General features: G+C 39.9%; 2 protein-coding genes across 2 annotated transcripts; one reads left to right on the forward strand and one right to left on the reverse strand.

Annotated features, from left to right (window-relative positions):
• Positions 1-1,255: 1,255 nt before the first annotated feature.
• LOC102714524 (ABC transporter G family member 50-like) lies at positions 1,256-19,173 on the reverse strand. Its single transcript, XM_015842828.1, is given in 25 exon segments — positions 1,256-1,522; positions 2,280-2,534; positions 2,619-2,790; positions 3,151-3,378; positions 3,542-3,674; positions 8,788-8,875; positions 9,806-10,096; positions 10,212-10,480; positions 10,483-10,534; positions 10,623-10,696; positions 11,406-11,519; positions 11,924-12,077; positions 12,166-12,269; positions 12,358-12,518; positions 12,614-12,927; positions 13,006-13,278; positions 13,378-13,679; positions 13,839-13,929; positions 14,176-14,229; positions 14,439-14,512; positions 14,610-14,769; positions 16,936-17,020; positions 17,738-17,823; positions 18,758-18,824; positions 18,917-19,173. Coding segments are annotated over 25 exon segments (4,125 nt in total).
• A 1,051-nt stretch (positions 19,174-20,224) lies between these two features.
• Positions 20,225-22,469, forward strand: LOC102707262 (L-type lectin-domain containing receptor kinase SIT2-like). Its single transcript, XM_040529515.1, has one exon. It carries the CDS (start codon positions 20,299-20,301, stop codon positions 22,321-22,323), a length of 2,025 nt encoding a protein of 674 aa, XP_040385449.1. The 5' UTR covers positions 20,225-20,298; the 3' UTR covers positions 22,324-22,469.

The following is a 22,469-nucleotide window of genomic DNA, read 5'->3' on the forward strand; positions in this document are numbered from 1 at the left end:
ACTGCTACGCTAGTTGGATGCTCTTGCAGTGGTCAAGAGGTGGAGGCCCCAAGCCCAAAACCTTACAAATAAACAGTACATACGATATTGTTGTAGTGGGTTAGGATATAAGATATGTTTGGATTAGTTTAGTTAGTCTGTCCATCAATATAAAAATGAATTGTATCTTTATTTGAGCAGACAATGTATAAATGTTAATCCCGTTCCCTTCCCCAGATGTTATTCTTTCCAATCTAATTTTAAAATCCCTCCTCTAGCGGCCAACGCTGCCCGGCTATCCTCTTGACAGTGATTACCGCATTATGGCCTTACGTCATGTGAACCTTGTAAGCCCATAAGAGCAAGGCTAATAATGTAACCAGCAAGTTGGCTATAAGAATCCTTGTAATCTTCTCTTAACCCACCTATATAGTAGTTAGCTATTTATAATTAATACAGAGTCCACTTGTCTCTCTCACAGAGTTTTTTTGGTTCTTGTGCCAGAGCTACTTATAAGCTTATTGCCCACTTTTCCTCTCTCCTCCACCTCAGCATTTAGCCGGTTTATAGCCTGCTATTATACTTAGAGCAGGTATAATAGCAGACTATAAGCCAGCTATAAGCATATTTTAAAGAGATAAGAGGGGAGAGAGAAGGGAGGTGAGCTACTAATTTATAGTCAGCTACACACGGGCTCCAAGACAAAATATATATATATGATATGTGGGACCATAAACTGATATTTTGTAACTAACTATTGTATACATTGACTATTAGATTGATAATAGAAGAATTAGAGCCAGTAGTTGGCTTGAACTTGCTCTTACGCTAACAAAAAAGCAACCGCCGAGAAAAAGTTGGCACCAGGTGACTAGTGCGGACTTTATATATGAAGTTTAAATCCCATGTAATAAATGCTTATGTTTGTATAGAAGCCCAGAAAAATAAACCTAATGTTCTTCGTGACCCTGATTTTACGCTTGTTTAGGATTGTCAGTTCATTCAGTGTATCATGTGCTCATTTTCTGTTGATGCATCCAATAATCTAGGGCACAACGCAGTAGCAAAATACTCTCCAACCGGGATACATGAAACCATCAAGTAATTCCAAACGGTGAAACAAAAAAAAAAGTTACAACTCACAAGCATACTTAGCACAATCAAGTCACCCATCAGATTTGAGAAAAATAGCCACTCGATCAGTTCTTATTTTGCATTAAGTAGCTGTTTCTGTAACATGATACATTTTGATGTCTGTTGAAACATCAGAGCGTGGTTACCTCTTCTGAAAATTAAATTTCTCAATTGACAAAGAAAACAGGGTTATCAGGACAAAAGGAAAGGCGATGAGAACAACTGCTACTAGGCTCAACTTGTCTTGATGAAACCCAAAGTAGTCATTCAAGAAGATCGAAACTGATTTGGTTTCTCCAAATGCTTTGATCTCTTTCTCTATGTTTCCATACTGTGATGTCAGTAGGGCATTGAGTGTCCAAGATGTAGGAGTGAGATAGTAGAGCCAAACCCACCACTTTGGGATTCTCTGCAATACAAACTGAGATGCATGTTAGTTTCCAATCTAGTAAAATAGAAATGGAAAAGGCAAATGATATAGCTGAAGATAGTTTATGTCCATAACTAGTACTCCCTCCGTTTCACAATATAAGACTTTCTAGTCTTGCCTATATTTATATGGATGCTAATGAATCTACACATATATTAAATTATATACATTCATCAATTAATAAATTTATACAATACTAGAAAGTCTTACAATATGAAACGAAGGTAGTACGATGTTAAACATACGACGAAGTGCTCCGGTCTGTCTTCATGCGGACATCCGGTGATTCTTTGTAGTTGCAGCTGATCATATTTTTAGCATTGATACGAGGTATAAACTATATAGAGTACAGTAGGAGACTTGTATAGGAACGTGAACACCAGAATAAAGTAAAGCCCAAAAAGCTATTACACCCTTAACAGATCCACAATGTATGTAGTTGCTTAATTACACTACAAAATCATGTTAAATAGAAGTTCTCATGTAGGTTGTTATTTTCTTGGTACATATTCGAGGTGAGCGGCAGTAACTTTAGTATCCCGGTGCTAGTATTATCAGCAGTAGAAGTGAAAAAAAAATTCTATACCAATAGTCGAGGTGGTATATAGTATATATAGATAGATATTATCCATTGGATTAGAAAAGATGAACAAACTAGATAGACTGTACTACCATTAGAGGCCATTATAGAACATATCGAAAATTTCATACATTTTGGGAGGAAATAAAGGCTTACAGGCGCTGGTAAAATAAATCCTGAAAATAGTGTTTGCATGGTGTTGAAAAACGATGCCAATATCGTGGCAACTTGAACGTTGGGGGTTAGTGAAACAAGAAGCAACCCAACATAAACATAGGAGAGACTTGAACAAAATGTGGTGCAGAAGAAACATAGGAATTTGTGAGCGGTCCAATAATAACCAGTTGACGGATAGACAATTAACGTATATAGTACCACTTGGATAAACACATAGGGAACTTCAATGGCGGCCTGTAGAAGGTGAATAAACCTGAACATTAGAGTCTCAACAATGTAGATTTTACTTTGCTTACAAGCTTGTGTTCATTATCTGACCTGTGCGAATGAATATGACCAAGATGAGTACATTCCTGCAAACTTCTCACGATACATTACAATGCGCTCTGTTGTACTGAATGGTATGATCGACTGATGATTATAAGCGCCTACAGTTGTGGAACCCAGGTACATTGCACCGAAAACATTGAACAGGTCTTGCTCGTCGTTTCTTAATTAGAAGGGATAAGAGAAAGCTATGTTATTCAACTGACTACTTCAAGGCTTTATGAGGCCGCGTTCGGCACAGGTACTTAGTTATCTAGAGTAGAAAACGTAGGAGTAGATTAGTACATGATTAATTAATTATTTATTAATTATACAAAATTATACAATAGATTAACATGATTTTTTAAAGTAACTTTTCTATAAAAAATTTTTGTAAAGAATACACCATTTAGCCATCCAGGAAGCGTGCAAACGAAAAACGAGGGAATCTAAGGTTATTAGTTGGGGACGCAAATGCGGCCGAAGCACCCACAGTTAACTAATTAACGTGGAATGTTGTGGATAACAGAGTAGTGAGACTTACAGTATTTTTTCATGCTTCCAGAACAATGCTCCGTAGATAAGGGCAGATATTACTGCCATCATTATACGCCTCAAGTTATACTCAGGACTTCTCCAGTAAGTTATGTTTTGTTTCCACAAGCAAGCTTTAAGTTGAATCCAGCCATTCTGTGCGAAACGATGGGAGAAACATAGACTTTCGGAATTTGGTGCTGGGACACTAAGCTTCTCCACTAGCTCTTCGGTGTCTCTGCGAAAAAGTATCATATCATTTCATCCTTGTGAATTTAAATGGAGGTATTTTGTTCGGTTCAACATTTTGCTAGTTGAATTTTATTTTCTTTCAGCTATATATCCATATGATATGCCCCCTTCCACTCATAAAATCCTAAACAAATTTACAAGATATGTACCTGTGCAGTGATGATTCTGCATACAAAATCGCAAAGTCTATATTGCGCTGCGCCTCCATTGATGTCGATGTTATGTCCATCATCCAAGTAGCTGGATTGCAGTTATTCTTTGTTTTCGAGACTCCAGAATTTTCTATCATCATAGACAAGGAAAATTCAATCGATTAGAACATCAGCACGAAGGTGGCCGAACCATGCCGCAACCATGGTTCTCCTATGGAAACAACAAGAAACATATACGGAGTACATAGCTAAGCAAACAACAGGTCTTATTATCTGAAATTTGAACACATTTTGATTAAATTTAAATAAATTTTGCTTAGTTAAAAAATTAAAAAGGATGATATTTCTGGGCAAAAATAGTTTTATGCCCAACAGGGAAAATTTTTGGAATTTTCCAAACAAGATTTCAAGGACAATTTTCTAATCCTTGAGAAGGTACTAGAAGACACTGCATTTTCTATCGTAAAACTTGGTAACTATATATATTGTATAATTAGAGGTATCAAAATTTTTAGTGTTAAGTTTTGGTGTCTTTATTTACTTTCCTAAGGATTGTAAAATTTCTCAAATTCAAACATTAGCAATTAAAGTTTTTTCAATATGTTTTATTTTCCCTTGATCTGTATTTTTATTATCGCATTACTTTTCAGTTTAAAATGAGAAACACATATGACAAATTAAAACCTTAACCAATCTACATATTTCATGTTAAATGTTAGCCAAGTTGCATATTGAATAGAAGTGATTCATAGAGTTGATAATTGTTTTGACTACAACATGAAGTTATCATTTCATTGGCAATTTGGAACAGTCTTAACAAAAGCATTGACAAGTAGCACTAAGATAGAGGCATAGAGGAAATGGGTCAAGTTGAGCACAGGTAAAGCAATCTATGCCCAACTCGATACCCATCTTTGCCCACGTAATCCATGCCCGAAAGGGTTGGTGGGTAAAACTCCATGCACGTACCCATGTCTGACTTGCACGGACATGCCTGGTAGGTACCCAATGTGTTTCACATGAGTAATAATATCTCAATAGATAAATAATTTAATAAAGAAAAATATAATTAACAAATTATAAAATTATTACCACCGGTTTAAAATAGAACATAAATTATCACCAAGCTAGCATAAGTTTAATAAAGTTCAAGATTTTAATGGGCCAATAAAAAAGAGGTAAGAGAGATAGGCCAAAATTAGCTTCTACATGTATATTGGGTGAGACATGAATTACTTATAGATAAAATATAAAATATGGCTACCACCCACTAGGTTTTTGGGTAGCAAGCGTGTGTGCTCATGAACAAAAAAACTAAAACCATACCCAAGCCCATCAGGCTACTTGCAGATACTCGGACCCATGTGCAAAATTGTCATTCCTACTTCAGCACATGTTTGAAGGGGTGCTGGGAAATGTAGCGTTTGGTACGAATCACAATTGAGGTCATTTCTCATGGGTAAACTATTATACCCCAGCTAGTTTAAAGTCTAGTAGTAATGTGGTTTAGGTCCATATGGCCCAGAAGTGGATATGTAGTGGTGGTTTATTATTATCTTAAAAGTTTAGGTGGATGAAAGTTTGCTTATAAGCCTTGGTGCTCCAACCATAAACGAGAACGAAAGTGTAAATGAGATACTATGCGAACATGGATTCATTCAATATATAGAGTAGACTAATGTAAATTTTGGAGACATGGTTGTTTCAAAGAGAAACCTAGATGTGTCTTTGTTGTTCTACGCTATTCATATCTACATTGGATCCATCCATCACTCTACGAAGCTTCTTACATCTGCACTAATAATATTTTGTTGTTACATGACTATCATATCAAATTCCTTTTCTGGTTACTAGTGCTATATTGCTTTGTTTTACTCTCTTTGGTTTGTGCGATTCTTGTTGAGCTCTATCTCTAGCCTCTACCCCAATTTGCTTGGGACTAAAGCCTTTGTTGTTGCAGTTGCTTCACTGCCATATGCAATTTCCTATAACATAACAAGTGGTTATGAAAATTTCTCAAGTCATATTGTAATTACATCGGACTAGTCGGATTTGGCAACCATGATTATATTTACTCTATATTGAGTTGGTGTGAAATCGTAACTGTTAGGACTAATTAACCCATCAACTGGTTTTGCAGTTCCTTTATTTGGAACAATGTAACTCTATTTTTTTTTTTGAAATGCAACAATGTAACTCTATTAATGCATGAAGTTGATACACAAAACTACAACTTTTTAGTAGAACATAAAAGCAAATAAAATTTAATCAAAATCAATCTAAAACAAACAATAGGGAAAACTATTGTCTTTTAACATAATAATTAACTCAATATTAAGCAAAATCAGTTTTCAAAAGAAAAGAGGGATGAAAAAGGAAGAAAGTTGTTCAGTCACAATACAAAACCACCATGATAAATAAGGAAAAATCAAATAAATTTAGGATATTATGTAGTTAGGAAATGAATAAAGTTTGTTAGCAAAATAGAGATAAGAGATCAGGTTGTTTCTATTATACTACTAATAGACATGAGTATCTTAGATGCCAAGTCAGTCCTCCCTATATCTAAAGGTAACCCATGTTCTCCATAGTCAATCAAGCAATGAATTAGAATTAGCATGTTCTTCCTAACCTACACCCCAACTAAGCCGACACTTCCCAACTATCTTCTTGGAGGTGTTTATACCAACGAATCTACCAACATAACACATCATCGTAAGAGCCCCCCTTATGCCTCGGTTTGAAGTCTCGGTTTTGGTGTTAGTGAATTTAATCATCATATCCTCTAGTTCCTCCAATTTACTGAAAATATTCAAATATCATTATTTCTACTTGGCCAACCCGTCCCCATTCCTTCCCTCCTTGCCCCTCAGCTATCCCAACCGCTCACTGGCCCATGACCATCACCCCCCTTCCTTTGTACTTGCCCACTGGAGCCGATTGTCTGTATAGATGGCCATAAGGCTCGAGGCCCATAGTACTGCCATTTGGCTCGGCCTGAGCACGGTCCAGCATGACGGGGATTAGGCCCATGCCGGCCTTGCCCAACTATTGGGCCGAGGGCCGATGCCTTGGCACGTGGGCCGGCCTGGCATGGCCCTATAGATGCAAAAAAAATTAAAGGACCTAAAATAGATTTAATTTAGTTATATAAGGTTTAGCCCAAAATGAGAGGTATGTAAAATAGACTTATTTTAGCCATCAAAGACAGCTAAAGAATAGGGAGGAAAAATATACTTATTCATGCAGCCCAAAGAGGTGAGGAAGGAAATGTAGACTTATTTGCGCTTTGGCCCATCGTGCTGTCGGGTCGGCCCGACACGGCCCGGGGCTTATTGGGCCATACCTGGGCGGTCGGTTCAGCCCGTGGACCGGCACGGCACGACCCAGTGTGGTTATTGGGCCGTGCCGGCCCGACGGAACTAGGCACGAGCCCGGCCGTGCCGGGCCGGGCGAGCCTTATGGCCATCTATAATTGTGTGTAGGTGCCTGTCGCTAACTCAAGCCCAGGGGCCCCATCGATTAGCAGCCATCACATGACACACGCCTATTCAGATGGCGTCGTAGCCATTGTCCCCTCTCGCTGGGCCTAAGCATGCGGTAGCCCCGTCACGGCTTGGTCACCGAACCCTAACACCGCCCCCGCCTTCGCTCCCATGCCATCCACTAACATTTGCCGAACTAGAACAAGTGCAGGTGCCACAACTATTGGCCTCGGCTTCCCTCCCCACCTCCTGCGTCGAGCCCCTATCTCCTCCCCACACCCATTGGCCTTTGCTCACCTGGACCCCGCCCTCTCCCCGTGTTTGTTGCTTCCGACGAGACCCTGTTCTCTTCACGTCACACGCCGAACCCTCGAACCTCTCTTTCCCAGACGTTTTTCCTATCGGACACCACTGATGCGAACTCTGGCCTCCTTCCGCTCCTGCCTCACTGCCATGTTCGGTCCCCCCTTTCTCCTCATTGCTCGTTCGATCCCTACAAAAGGGGCGTCAGCCAGCCAACCCTTCCACTATTACCATCATGCCCCATCTTTCGTATCATCATTAAGGAGCTATTCCTTTAGTAAATTCATCCAAACATAATACCATGTGACCACACGGGTAGAATTCGAAGCCCTTGGCTGAGTATATAGCTAGCATATGGGTATCTTGCATGTTAACGGTTGTGGAACATTGGGATGGTGGAGACAGAGGCATACTAACTGAGATGGAGGTTTTCCTTAACGTCGAGAGTAGGTTGGGAGTCACTCCCGGTGGGTCCTATGTAGGCCTAAGAAGGGACAGATGATTGATTTTGAGAAGTTCAACCCGACTATCTGATATAGGGTATTCATGGGTTAGTTAAGGGAAAACCTTGTCATAAGCTGTCCTTTGCCGACCATGCTTGATCAGCATCCACTGTGCAACGTGAGTTTTTCACGATGTGAGGGTAAAGCATGTAACCTCTATAGAGTTTAGCTAAATTGTTTAAGCAGTCGTGCCCATGGTTACGGGCAGATGTAAAGTGTTTCTTATAGTGTAATTTTACTTTTAAAACAAAGGCTTTCTGAATCTAGTTTGTGTGATCGGAATCATTATCAAAGTTTTCCTTTGTGGCGAATGGCCAACCCCATGTTTGGGAACAGGTCTATGTAACCCAGGGTGTTGTTTGGCGCTTACCTGCCAGTGCCCAGCGTTCCCTTGGTTCCCACTGTTGCTTCCGCAATGTCGCCTTAATTAGTTTATCTTGCTTATCAACGTTGCTACTCTGAGGTCTGTCCATGACGGCAACTTGTAAGGACTAATTCCCAGTGATGTCACCAAGGTTAGTTATTTTTTATTCCACTATATTCTGCGCATACCAACTTACATGTCCTAAGACTGGTATGGCATTCACAGGTAATTATGTGGATCTCCAACCAATGCTAGTTCATATCTTTGGACCGGCATAGTTTGGGGTGTCTCATATTAATAGATTAATTTTTGATCAAAGTCTTATTCTAACAAAATAAAATAGGCTTTATATTTTAAAATAGAGGTAGCACACCACTTCAAGGCAACATGGGTCTAAACCATCAAACAGGATGGATGTTATAGAAGATATCTCCAAATCACTTGTCAAAAGTTTCTTCTGTGATAGCAATTCATCCGGAAGTGATGAATCTTACCTCACTTTTAGTTTTTCCAATTTTAGAAAAACTGTGAAAATGTATAATCAAGAAAAGACAGATACATATATATGAGGGAATATGTTTAAGAAACTTGCCTCAAAGTACTCAATCACTTCGCCGGAGCGCTCTCCTATTGGTCCACTATAGATTATTTTCCCACCACTTTTCATTAGTATGAGCTGCAAGAAAATTTACTCCGGCCATGCATTACGGACAACTTTCTACTAGGAAAGAAGCTTTCTGCTTTTTTTTTGTTCGTAAACATAACAGTATAAGCACCCAAACTATTTTAGTTTTGTAACAAAGCCCAGTAAGTCCAGTTTTGTTGATGCGATGACAAATTTGTGTCAGTATGAACTCTTAATTCAAATAAGAGAAAAATTAAACTGTCCTTGATTTTTTATACTGCATTTTAGTTCAAAAAAGAGATCAAAAGAAACTGTCATTGAACGTTTATACTCTATTATTCATGCTAACTGATACGATAGGGCCCTTTATGTAAACAAAGCCAAATGCATGTTTGGGTGAGAATCTCCTAAAAAGGGAAAAGGGTGACTTAGATAGCAAGTACTATAGAAACCAATCCTAGCTAGCTCAAATCAATTATATATTATAGATATATTGTTCAAAGGGTCTGGTTAGGTATTTTCAATAAAAGGCATTTATCTAAAAAAACCAAATAATAGAAGCGTTAAAATTTCAAATAAGAAAAAATAAATTTAAATGGCATATAGTTGATCATTTAAGGGGACAAAATTGCAATTTCTATGGCTTGGTTGAGCATAGCGAAATGGTTGAAGGTTGCAAATTCCATGCTATTATATTCTGTCATTTTTCTTTAATGAAAAGACAAAATGGAAAATGCAACCAACAAACACATGAATTTCAATTTTTCAGTCACTGAAAATATAAATCTTAATTAAGTTTAGCCCAAGACTATTGAAGGTACGGACTATTTTTAATCCTAATAGCTTTGGAACTAGATTTATTGATGTTTCCAGCATAAAAGATAGCTTTATTTTTGTTGATCATGTTTGATATGTATATAAAATTAAATATCTTTGTTGATTGTGTTTGATACATATAATAAATTTCTGAAGTTCAATTACCTCATCAAAAGACTCGAAAATTTCAGTGCTTGGCTGATGGATTGTACACACCACCGTCCTTCCTGTTTTGCAAATATTTTTAACTGCACGAATAACAATTGCTGCTGACCTTGTATCTAATCCTGTCGTTGGTTCATCCATTAGTATGACTGATGGGTTTGAAACAAGCTCGACTGCAATTGTTAGCCTCTTTCGCTGCTCCATAGATAATCCATTTATCTGTGGCGTCCCCACTAAGACATCCTTTATTTGATCCAGTTCAACAATTTCGAGGACTTCAGCAACAAATTCCTACAGGCGAAGGAACAAAAGGAGTATTGTTAGTTTCTAAGGTAATTAAGCTTCTTTTTTATCCATCTATTATTAAAATAGATGTATCTCTGAGTTGTTCCAAGGGATGACATACAGATCTTGTTTTTTCGTCGACATGGGAAGGCAGACGAAGCCAAGCAGAATAAGTTACAGACTCTTCAACTGTAAGCTGTGGGGAATGAATGTCGAGTTGCTCGCAGTAACCCAAGACTCTAACAAATGTTTCTTGCACCTTGGGATACCCACCTATTCTTATGTCCCCTTCAATATAACCCCCTATTTTTCTTCCTGCTAATACATCCAGTAGAGTTGTCTTCCCAGCTCCACTAACACCCATTAGTGCAGTAAGAACACCAGGACGCATATGTTGTTAAGTAATTGAAGTCTTCTTGTGGGATACCCTTGTTTCAGCATTTCCTACAAGAGAGTACATCATTCATAAAAAAAAATGAAACAGGCGAGAAATACAAGGAATTATATATACATAGGGACCTTTCCTAATTACCGGTGGGGTATCAATGTAGTAGTTCAGATTGTGGAATGTAATTGAAAACTCCATAACAGGGATAGCCATCTTTGCTGCAAAAAGATCAATGCATTGAAGAAGCATGCATTTTGCCTTTGAAACGCAATTCTGCCAACCTCATTTTGTACTCTCTTTTTTATACAGGACCTTCATTTCTGACTATTAGTTACTATGAAAATTTTATGTTGCTTGAGAAAGTATCTCGATATATTAAATTTTTAGTGTAGAATTTTAGTACTTTGAGATACCTAGGACATTTTTACCATACTTGAAAAATACCTCCACGTACCAAAATTTATAACCAAAGTTTTTTGAACTTTTTACATGGTTGAAAAGGTACTTTGTGATACCACATTTTTCTACAATAAGAAAGTACCTCCCGGTAATGTCTCTAGGTATTTTCTTAATAATGGTAAAGAAAACACAGATTTTGGTATGTCTGGTTATAAAATACTTAAAGGTATCAAAACTAACACTAGAAATTGTGGTACTTCCTGGTACCTTTTAAGAATGACAAAATTATGAAAAATTATCATCCTTAAGAAAGTGAGTAGAAATACCAAATTTTGAGTATAAAATTTAGTAGCACATAGATACCAAGTTTTTATATTAAAAACATAATATCTCAAAATACTTCTTAAGGATGTAAAAATCCTCAGTAAATTATTCCTAAAGGTAGTTTTTATACTATAAAATACGATACATTAAGGTACAATTTTAATGATGGTAAAAAAAACCCAGTATTGAGATGTCTGTCTTTACCTCCTTTGGAAATATTTGATTGACCATCAGATTGATCTTTTTGGCTATTGGAATCTTTTTCCTGCTCTTGACTTATCCTATTTTTATGCATGTTTCCATGATATTCTTCTGTAGCTGAAATTGAAAACTTTATAGTTCATTTCTCAAGTAAATAATGTATGTATATAAACTATAATTAAGTGGTGCTCCATAGTGCCTTGACGCTATATCCACATATTTGTAGTTTTGTCAAGATATATTGCATGAAAATTTCTGGGACCTAATTTAATCATAAACCATTCCAAACAAGTTTGAACAAAATTTTAAATTGCAGTTTCTTTTGTCATTGATTATTATTGGATAATGTATATAAATCTGCTATGTTGATACCCAAAAATATTATTTTGAATCGAGTAGATATATGATATATCAGAAATTATACACATACATTCACACACACTTTATTCATTAGTATTCCCTACATCCCAACACGTGACTACTTAGGATGTAATTTGATATGGATGGAGTAGCAAACTTACATGTTATGTAATCTAGTGCCAATCCAAAAGCAATATAAAATAAAATAATAGATCCGAACAATGCTCCAACAGATATCCAATAAAAATGCCAACTGTAATATAGGCCATGATTAATCAGGATTCTGTTCCCAATTGTAATGTTTTGAATAGTTTCCTGTAAATAATACAAGTAGTGATGGTGTAAGATGCTTGAAAACAGTTGATCACTCATTTTTCTTTTTGGAAAAAAAAATACATTTCACCTTCTGCCATCTTGGCGCCTGGAATTCATTAATAACTGTGCCTATCTGTGCATATGTCATTGGGGAAATCCAAAACCCCCAGTTTAACCACCCAGGCATGGAGGCTGGAACAATAAAGCAAGACAATTATTTTATATTTTCTAGGCTCCGCTAGTCCGCTTATATGCATTGAATGATCCATGGTTATCTTACGCTTCGGAATAGTGAAGCCTCCAAACACGAGGAATAACGTCAGAGCAAGAAAAAGGTAGAAGAAAGACGCAGTTGATGTTTGGAAATATGAAGCAATAAATCGATACAGCGAAGTGACTGATTGATGGACAAGGCAAAGCATCAGAAATTGGCAGAAGAACCTACAAATGGGTATGAATAAATTATGTTAAGGGTTCCTCAATTAATGTTTGTTCTTATCGGTGCTAACTCGATAGATCTCCGATGAATTATTTACCTCGAAACAGTAGCTGTATAACCAATTCCGTAATATGTGATACATATCCGTACAAGTGAATCTAACATGGAAACAGGGACCTTTAGGACTGAAGCTGGTATTGCATATGCCCATGAAGAATAGAAATAATAGCTCTTTTGCTTGTAAAAACTTGGGAGTCTCCTAAGCTGCATGCTTATCTCGGGTGTGCCATTTAGCATTATCATTAAGATGGAAAAAAATAATGCTCCCATATAGTAATTTGCGTGGGTGAAATCTGTTGTCATGCGAGTTCGAAGGAACACAGACATTATCATGAGTGCAATAACGGCAAGCTGCATTAAGGAGTAAACCTCAGTTTGGACTCGTAATTTACTTCATACAGGAAAGAGAACCTTGGAATGAAGTATAACCTGGCCTGTTTTGAAGACATAAACAAACATACTCCTTTTCATTAGGAGTGCTTCCCTTGCCCCACAGGTTTTGAACATTTCCAGTTTTCGTTGCGAATACTTATTGAATGCTAAAGCTTCCATGCCCAACTTGCTTTTCGGAGGAACACTTGGTTCTAGTTTTCTCCCTCTGTGATTTTCCTTGAACATCCTTGATAATTCATGAGGTGAGATATATCTGTAAGATTCATTTGGACCAGACCAGTACTGTTGTTGATCCTTCCAGGACAGGATCTAATGATTTCAAAATAAGGGGAAAAAAGAACTGGTTTCATGTACGTGCAAATTATATATCAGACGCTGCAGCTGTTTTTTGTGATCGAGACCAATTACCTCTTGGAGAAAGTCAGCTATCTCTTTTCTTTCTGGGCATATGAACCCACACTCCTCAAAAAAATTAAGAGCTTCATTTCGGGGGCCATGGTAGATAATCTTCCCTTCTGCCATTAATATCAGGTCATCAAAAAGATCAAATACCTCAGGAGTTGGTTGCACCAGTGAAATAACCATCGTGTATTCGCTGATGTTCGTCAGCTGCTGGAAACAATTCATTATTTGAAAAGTGGTAGAGCTATCCAGACCATTTGATATTTCATCCATAAAGTATGCTTTTGCAGGTCCCACAATCATCTCAGCTGGTGCAAGCAGGTGAAAGATTATACACAAGGTGATCACCTTTGGAGAATGTATTTCCAGTCATATATATATATATATATATATATATATATATATATATATATATATATATATATATATATATATATATATATATATATATATTAGCTTTACTATACCTGTGGTTAATCTTTTCTTCTGCCCCCCTGATATTCCTCTTCTCATTGCATCCCCAACCATCGTGTCTGCGCATGTCTCTAGCCCCATGATCTACAACTAAAGCAGCACTGTGATTCTGTTGGTATATCGTCCTCTTTCGCACCAAGTTAAACTTAAAAGTTCTTTTACCATCCTTAAACTATTTCAAAGTATCATATTTTTTAAGTATAAAAATTAAGTACCTGAAGACACAACGTGTCCTAAGTTATCAGAATTTTGCACTAAAATTTTAGGTATCTCAAAATACTTATTAAGGATGATAAAAGCTCTAAACTTATATGTTTGGGCAAGACGTACCTTCAAAACATAGTCTGTCTGTAGGCTTCTCTTTGAAGCTTCAACTGCTATCGCCTGCAGAAGCCACTTTACTTTTGAAACCAAAGAGTTCATTTTATAGGAATTGAAATAGAGATTGTGATTAATAAGAAGCTGCATATTAGTTTCACTACAACCAATTTTTTTTTCTAGCTATTATCTCAATTACTCAGCTGTCGCTTTTTTTTGTGAAGTGAGAAAGAACAAATGCCAGCTAGTGCATAAAAGGAGAACACAATTTTTACCTTCATGTATAGATCTATGTCCGCATCAGGTATTATCCCAGCCACACCCCTTGCACTCACCTCCTTGAGTATTTCTTTGGGCAAACAAAATTAGTGAGTAACAAATATTATAGTTACATAAGAACCTTTTTCTGATCATGATTTTTTTTAAAGAATGTCCATTACACTTACTTGGTCTTCTTCCAACACCTTGACACTGGGATGAGAAGTCTAAAGTCTCCCTCACAGTCATCTCAGGTATGTGCAAATCATGTTGGTTGATATACACAGCTGTTTTCTCAGGTACAAATCCATCAAGTTGGTAACCGTTATAAGAAATGTTACCTGTTACCTGCAAAAGCTTGCATCTTTACATTCAGTTTGTTAAAACATTAAGGGTCTGTTCGGTTCGAAGGATTTTCAAAGGAAAATGGAGGAATTGAACCGTTTCCTCCGAAGATCCTATAAAATTCCTGTGATCCGAAGAAGTCCTAAATTCCTTGTCCTTGGTTTTTATATTTTGCAAAATTGTAGTTTTCCAAAAAAAATATTCCTCACCAAAACACATCTATATATGTGCGTAATTTTGTAATAGAAGAAATGTATCCTAATAGCTCGAGATTTACGGAGCTACCTTTGGCAGCTACAAGTGACCTCCACCTTGTGTCCCAAAAAGGAGGTGAAAAATTGGAAAACGAGTTATGAATACTTCGATAATTCTGAGTACCCTTAGGCCTTATTAGCTCCTGTCCGTCCTGTGCAGTGAGACGCACACTGTCACCTATGGCCGCAAAACATTGATTCCACCGTCTACTCTAGCTACTCATTGTTCAAGATGAACTGGCATCCATGGCACCAGCGCCGCCACTGACGTCCACGGCGTTGTTGCAAACCTTGTACAGTGGCACGTACGCCGGCAAGCAAGCATGGACTCTCAGAGCGGCGAACCTGCAAGGCGTAATTGATGCAGCCGGCGTGTCCAGCTCGATCGACGCCGCCGCCACTGGCGGGCGGTGCTCGAGTTCAGCATCCCGAGGAGCTCGGCGTTGGCCGATGGCGAGACGACGAGGCAAAACCCCCTTGCCCCCGCCAAACCAGCAGCTCGGGTTCCTCCGCCCGGTGCCGCGGCCGCCGTGCGCGCAGCCACCATGACATCAGAGTCCTCGCCTACGCGCCTCCTACGGCTGGCGGGCCAAGAACAGCCAGGGGCCATGGCGGCATGGCCGAATGTTGGAACTTGGGTGAAGCCTGAAGGGAGCCGCGGAGAATCAGGATGGGGCTGGTTACCTCCTTTTTCTTTGGGCCTTCTCTTCTTTTTCCTCTCCTCTTTTTCTCCCAATTCCTAACGCTGGATCCGTCACTAGACGGGATAAGGGACGAGGCTGCCCCGGAGGAAAGGGAGGTGGCATTGGTAAAAGCCATAGGTATGGGTGGAAACGAGCCATTGGCTCGGTTTGTGAAAGTTTGGTCAAAGATAGACTTGGCATGGCTCCGCTCGATAAAGAAAACGAGTAAAAAAAATAGCTTGGTTTGGTTTGTTTCAAAGCTCGAGCCAGCTTGGTCAGGGATGCCGGTGGCGCGGGGGAGTCAAGATCGAGCGACACTAAGGAGGGAGACCGGAGCCGGCACAACCACACGAGGGAGGGAGGCAGCGCCGTGGTGACCGACAACTTCTCTCACCACCCAGTCGTGCTCGTTGTCTCGGTCTCGGTGTGAGGGCTGACCACGTGAGAAGCCATGAAGGGGAGGTGAGTTTCTGTTGTGCGAGCGCATAATAGGCTATGGTTTCTCTATTTCTCATGAGCCAGACAACTTGTTAATGGGTTAGGTCAGTTTTTCCACAGCTCAACAAGCCTATCGAACGGCTTACGAGTCAGCTTGGACTCGGCTTGATTTGCAAACGACTTATAGAGGCAGCTTGGGCTTGGCTCGTTTAGTTTTCGAGTCAAGCCGAGCTTCGCGAGCTCGAGCCAAGCCCGAGCCGAGCTCACGAGCCCGAGCTTTTTGTCCACCTCTAGCCACAGGCGGTGGTGTCGAGCTCATTATGGTGGCGCCGTGACTGTCGAGTTTAGATCTAAACGACATTTAATCTCATGGAATACTTATTAGTCTACCATTTACTTTTCTAATTCAAAGAATTGAGTATATTTTTATTACCATAACAATTATTAGTAGCAGAATATTTTTTCTATTGATAGTAGAAATTAAAATCAAGGTCCTGATTCTTATACGTTATATCGATATCGATAATAATACTAGTAGTAGAATATTACCAGCAGAAAGTATTATAGTCATGCTCAATACTTATACGTGCTAATGTCAGCATCATATCTTAGGCATTAGATCTAATATCTATATATAGTACTATATCTATTATATCTATTATAGTGGGTAACAAACCCGATACCAGACATAAGGTACCATGCTGAAGCTATGAACAAAACTTATCATATTTTCTACAGAACCTGTTTTGCAATATATTTGTTTTCTTTTCTACAAAGGAAGAGAGTTTTAGTACCTTTAGAGATTTATCTATTTTCCCAGCAAGAGCTCGCAATAGAGTGCTTTTGCCACATCCTGGAGGTCCCAATAGAAGAGTCAATCTACAAACATGGGAACATAACAAATAACAAATGAGAGGTACCGTCAATCTAGGACAGTAGGAACTAGTAACACTTAGGCTGTTTTCTTTTCTGTTCTATCCTAAATTGTACTATTTTATTTTTATGTATATATTTTTCAAACTATAAATGATATATCACATCTGTCCATAAACAAGGGATTTGTTTTTAGAATTATATTTAAGTATAGAATTAGTGCTTTTGAAAAAAACATCTATAAAGAAGTTACTTTAAAAATTATAATAATCTTTTTTCAAGTTTTTAGCTAATACTACTTAGTTAATTATGTGCTAATCTTGTGCTCATTTTCTATGCTACGGGAGACGTTCCCAACCCTCTTTCCTAAACACAACTGCATGTGTGTATCTATACTCCTTTCAAATAATACAATGTTGGTGGTGAATCTGCCGTCCCAGTTCAACTACTTCATGTTTTTTATTGTAAAAAAGTCCTTCCATACATTATTAATATATTATTTCATCTCTACTATACAAATTTACTATATAAAGTCATTTGTAGGGATGAAATTGTTTGAAAAATCTCACAATTAACTTGTTCCAAATAATGCTAACACGTGCATAGTTTATTTTTATCCGTAGCAAAGCATAAGTATTTAGTATATTTGGAAAACAATCCTCACCTTTTCTTTATGTTTATCGTTTTTACCATTAACTAAAATGCTTGAAACATGGTACATACCTGCAGGGTTTGATGATTCCACTCACATCTTCTAGAGCGTTGATTTTTGCTCTTCCCGTTTCTACGCCTAGCAGCTTCACAAGGCCCTTTGAATCATATACGAGAAGCCGGTAACTTAGTGAATATATCTAAGCTCATACGTTTGCAACAAAATTTTATTAAAAAATATCGTTAGCATATTATTAAAGTAGAGCTAATAAAAATAATTTGATATAAAAGTCTTCGTTATTTTTTCTTTTAAAAAATGAGACGCAGTTGGTGGTGAGTTAGGTGACAGATTCACCACACACCAGCACTACTTCTCTTTACAGGAGTATAGATTAATAAAAATGGTTTGATATATAGATCTTGGTTATTTTTTCTTGAAAAAACTATAGGGAGTTGGTGGTGGGATAGGTAACAGATTCACCACCACTACTCTTTATAGCAGTATAGATACTAATTAGAGGGAAGGGGTGACTAGTTGGCTTATTCAGAGAAAAAACCAAATGATATATTTACAAATAAAAAATAATTTGTAAAAAGAACTTTTATATACATGTTCTTAGCAATCTAAAAAGCAAAAGTTGAAAAATAAACTACTATAAAAAACTCAAAATATACTCTAAATTTAAGGTTTTTAAAAAATAAACTTTAGCATGTAAGTATAAGCAAAAGCGAAAATATGGATCTCGACTTTATAGTAGCTCTCACGTTTTAACTGTAAACATCTAACCGGTGGTTCGATGGATCATATTTATATATTTATATGGTGATCATAGATGGTTGAGAGTCGGCGTTAAATAAAACATGCAATTCAAAATTGATTTATAGTTCTATAATTTGTAATTAATAAATATGATATCCTACACATGCTACTCTCTTAACATCGTATTTTATTAATTTAATTTTAATATTAAAAATATAAGGTTATGAAGTGAAAAATTATAATCTCGAATATAATCAACATGTTAAACATAATATTAGGAATTTAATATTTATAGGATTTGTAATAATAATATGTGCAACGCACGGGCTGACAGCCAGTAAAAGGGTGTGACAGTGATGGTTAATTCTCTCCTTTATTGATTGCAGCTTGACGCCAACCCTGTGGATACGAATTACAGAGAAACAGCAGTTGAGTTTTATCTTCATCGATACTGATAACAGAGAACGGTGTACTGGAAAAAGAAAACGTGCCTGTCAATTCTCTCCTTTTGTCTGTGAAGAAAGCGTAGATGGTCATGTTCGATGTTCTTTAGCAGATTGTCTAAGAACTCGCGCCTCCTCAGCGCTCCCGACTTGCTGCTGTCAAGCAACAGGTTTTCGCGTGCATCCCCAGTGTTTGCAGCGCCATTCTGGTTACGTTGCACTGCCGATTCATCGAGGTGCTGCTCATCATCTGCACAAGAGGCAAGGTCTGAACTCGTCTCTCCTGCCAGTGCCAGATCCTCCATCTCAATTCTTAATTAAGATGAGGTGGAAACCCTTTGCTGGTTGCCTTGCGTAGTCTAAGCATCTGCTGTCTTATGTAGACGTGCCGATCGAGTATACAGCTAAGTCAAGTACAACAACGACTTTGATAGTCTAGTCTTCTCCGAGAGGTCGACGGACGGCGAATCGATTGCATTCTCGTTTTCAAGTGGTGTTTAGATTTTAAATTTTTTTCGTAAAAAAATTATATCGGACGTTTGACCGAATATTAGAAGGGGTTTCGGATAAGAATGAAAAAACGAATTTCACAGCTTGCCTGAAACTGCGACGAGAAGAATCTTTTGAGTCTAATTAATCTATCATTAGCACATGTTGGTTACTGTAACACTTATGGCTAATCACGTCCTAATTAGTCTTAAAAGAGTCGTTTCACGATTTCTCCCATAATTATGCAATTAGTTTTTTGGTTCATCTACGTTTAATACTTCATTTAGATGTTTAAAGATTCGATGTTATGTCTTTGGAAAAGTTTTTAGGAACTAAACATGGCCTCAGGTGGTGTTTAGATTGAGAAATTTTTTTGAAAAGTGTCACGTCAAATGTTTGACCGGACGTCGAAAGGAGTTTTTGGACACGAATGAAAAACAAATTTCATGGCTAGCCTAGAAACCGCACGACAATCTTTTGAGCCTAATTAATCCGTCATTAGCATATATTGGTTACTGTAGCACTTATGGCTAATCATGTTCTAATTAGGCTTAAAAGATTCGTCTCAAGATTTCTTACATACCTATGTAATTAGTTTTTTTTAAGTTCATCTATGTTGAAAAAAAAATTTTACGAACAAAACAAGGCCTCACTGGTCAGCACTCACCAGTCGAGTTCAGACTGCAGTGACACCAAAGTCCTCGTCCTTGACCCGTTCCATCAAAGCCTTCGTTGAATGGTCGAGCCACCACCAGCCCACGGCAACAAACAGATATCCCCCCCCCCCCCCCTGCCGGCTTCTTGACGGCATTACTCCAAGACAAAACTAAACAAGAATTCGCTGTTTGTCATTAGGAAATCGGAATCTATCAAGTTCCAAACAGTTGTCAGGTCGTTCCTTAAGCAGCTGCAACGATCCGAGCAAAATTGATGCACAAGCCATGCCTCTTGAGCTTTTCCACTCGATCACCCTCTTCCTTGTCCTCGTGGCCGCCGATCGCTGCCTCACGGCCGCCGGCGACGGTCGGCAGTTCGCCTACAACGGCTTTGCCAGCAACAACCTCACTCTCGACGGCGTGGCCTCGGTCACGCCGAACGGCCTCCTCATGCTGACGAACGGCACCATCCAGAAGAAAGGCCACGCCTTCCACCCATCTTTGGTGCCTTTCCGCGCGGCGCGGTCCTTCTCAACAACCTTCGTCTTCGCCATCTTCGGGCAGTACATCGACCTGAGCAGCCCCGGCATGGCGTTCTTCATCACCACGTCCAAGGAGGTGCTGTCGACCTCTCTGCCGGGGCAGTTCATGGGCCTCCTCAACGCCACCCACAACAGCAACCGGGAAGCCCGCATCTTCGCCGTGGAGCTGGACACCCTCCTCAACGCCGAGTGCCGCGACATGAGCAGCAACCACGTCGGCATCGACGTGGATAGCCTGGTGTCGCGTGACGCGGCGGACGCCGGTTACCACGACGACGGCACGGGGCGGTTCCAGAACCTAAGCCTGATCAGCCGGAAGGCAATGCAGGTATGGGTAGACTACGACGTCACGGCCGCAGAGATCACCGTGGCCATGGCTCCCCTGGGCGTGGCCAGGCCCAAGAAGCCCCTGATGCGGACCACCGTGGACCTCTCGGCCGTGCTGCAGGTGCAGGACGCGGCGCACGTCGGGTTCTCGTCGGCCACGGGAATCCTCTCGTCACGCCACTTCGTCGTCGGCTGGAGCTTCGCGCTGGACGCGCCCGCTCCCACGCTCAACATCTCGTCCTTGCCCGCCCTGCCGCCCAGCGGACCACCCAGGCCACGGTCCAAACTGATCATGGCGATCGTGTTACCCGTCGCGTCCGCCACGGTGGCTCTCGCCGTCGGCGTCGCCGTTTACATCTTGGTGCGACGGCGACTCAGGTACTCGGAGGTCCGCGAGGACTGGGAGGCCCCATTCGGGCCGCACCGATTCTCTTACAAGGAACTGTTCGAGGCGACCAAGGGGTTCAGCGACAAGAACCTGCTCGGGGCAGGAGGCTTCGGAAGCGTCTACAGGGGCGTGCTCCGCAGGTCGTCCATGGAGGTCGCCGTGAAGAGAGTGTCCCACGAATCAAGGCAGGGGATGAAGGAGTTCATCACCGAGGTTGCAAGCATGCGACGGCTGCGCCACCGCAACTTGGTGCAGCTGCTCGGTTACTGCCGGCGGAAGGGACAGCTTCTCTTGGTCTACGATTACATGGCAAATGGTAGCCTCGATAAATACCTATACGACGGTAACAAGGGTACACTGGATTGGCCTAAGAGACTCCACGTCATCAGGGGAGTGGCCTCGGGTTTATCGTATCTCCACGAAGACTGGGAGCAAATTGTTATCCATCGAGATATCAAAGCAAGCAATGTACTTCTGGATGACCAGATGAACGGGAGGTTAGGGGACTTTGGTCTAGCAAGGCTTTATGACCATGGTTCGGACGCGCAAACCACACACGTGATTGGCACCATGGGATACCTAGCTCCTGAACTAGGACACACCGGCAAGGCCACCCCATCTACCGACGTGTTTGCCTTCGGGGTGTTCCTTCTAGAGGTCACCTGCGGGCGGAGGCCGATTGAGCAAGCCGAGGGAGACAACCGTGTAATTCTTGTGGATTGGGTTGTTGAGCATTGGCGTAATGGTCCAATCGCCAAGGCGGCGGACATGACGATGCTAAACAACGGGTTTAGTCTTGACGAGCTTTCTCTAGTGCTAAAGCTCGGGCTTCTGTGCTCACACCCACTTCCCAATGCAAGGCCAACCATGCGACAAGTTATGCATTACCTCAACGGAGACATGGTTCTGCCCCTAGACTTGTCACCAGCATACCTCGGCTCAACTCTGCTGGAGCGCATGTACAATAACATGGAGTTGAACCAGAATGTAATGTCATGTGTGTCGTCGACCAGCTTTGGTACTATTTCTTCTGATCTGTCCGGAGGACGGTGAAATGCATATTGTGTTAGAACAATTGAGTTGGACTCTCAATTGCTCTTGTCTCTAATCGGTTGTGTTGTTATGTTATTCATCACATGTACCTGTATATCCTTGTAACAAAGTACCGTGTGGAAGTTTGTGTGATTTATTTTGAGAAA

Source organism: Oryza brachyantha, chromosome 12 (genome assembly GCF_000231095.2).
Source record: "Oryza brachyantha chromosome 12, ObraRS2, whole genome shotgun sequence".
Classification (NCBI taxonomy): domain Eukaryota; kingdom Viridiplantae; phylum Streptophyta; class Magnoliopsida; order Poales; family Poaceae; genus Oryza; species Oryza brachyantha.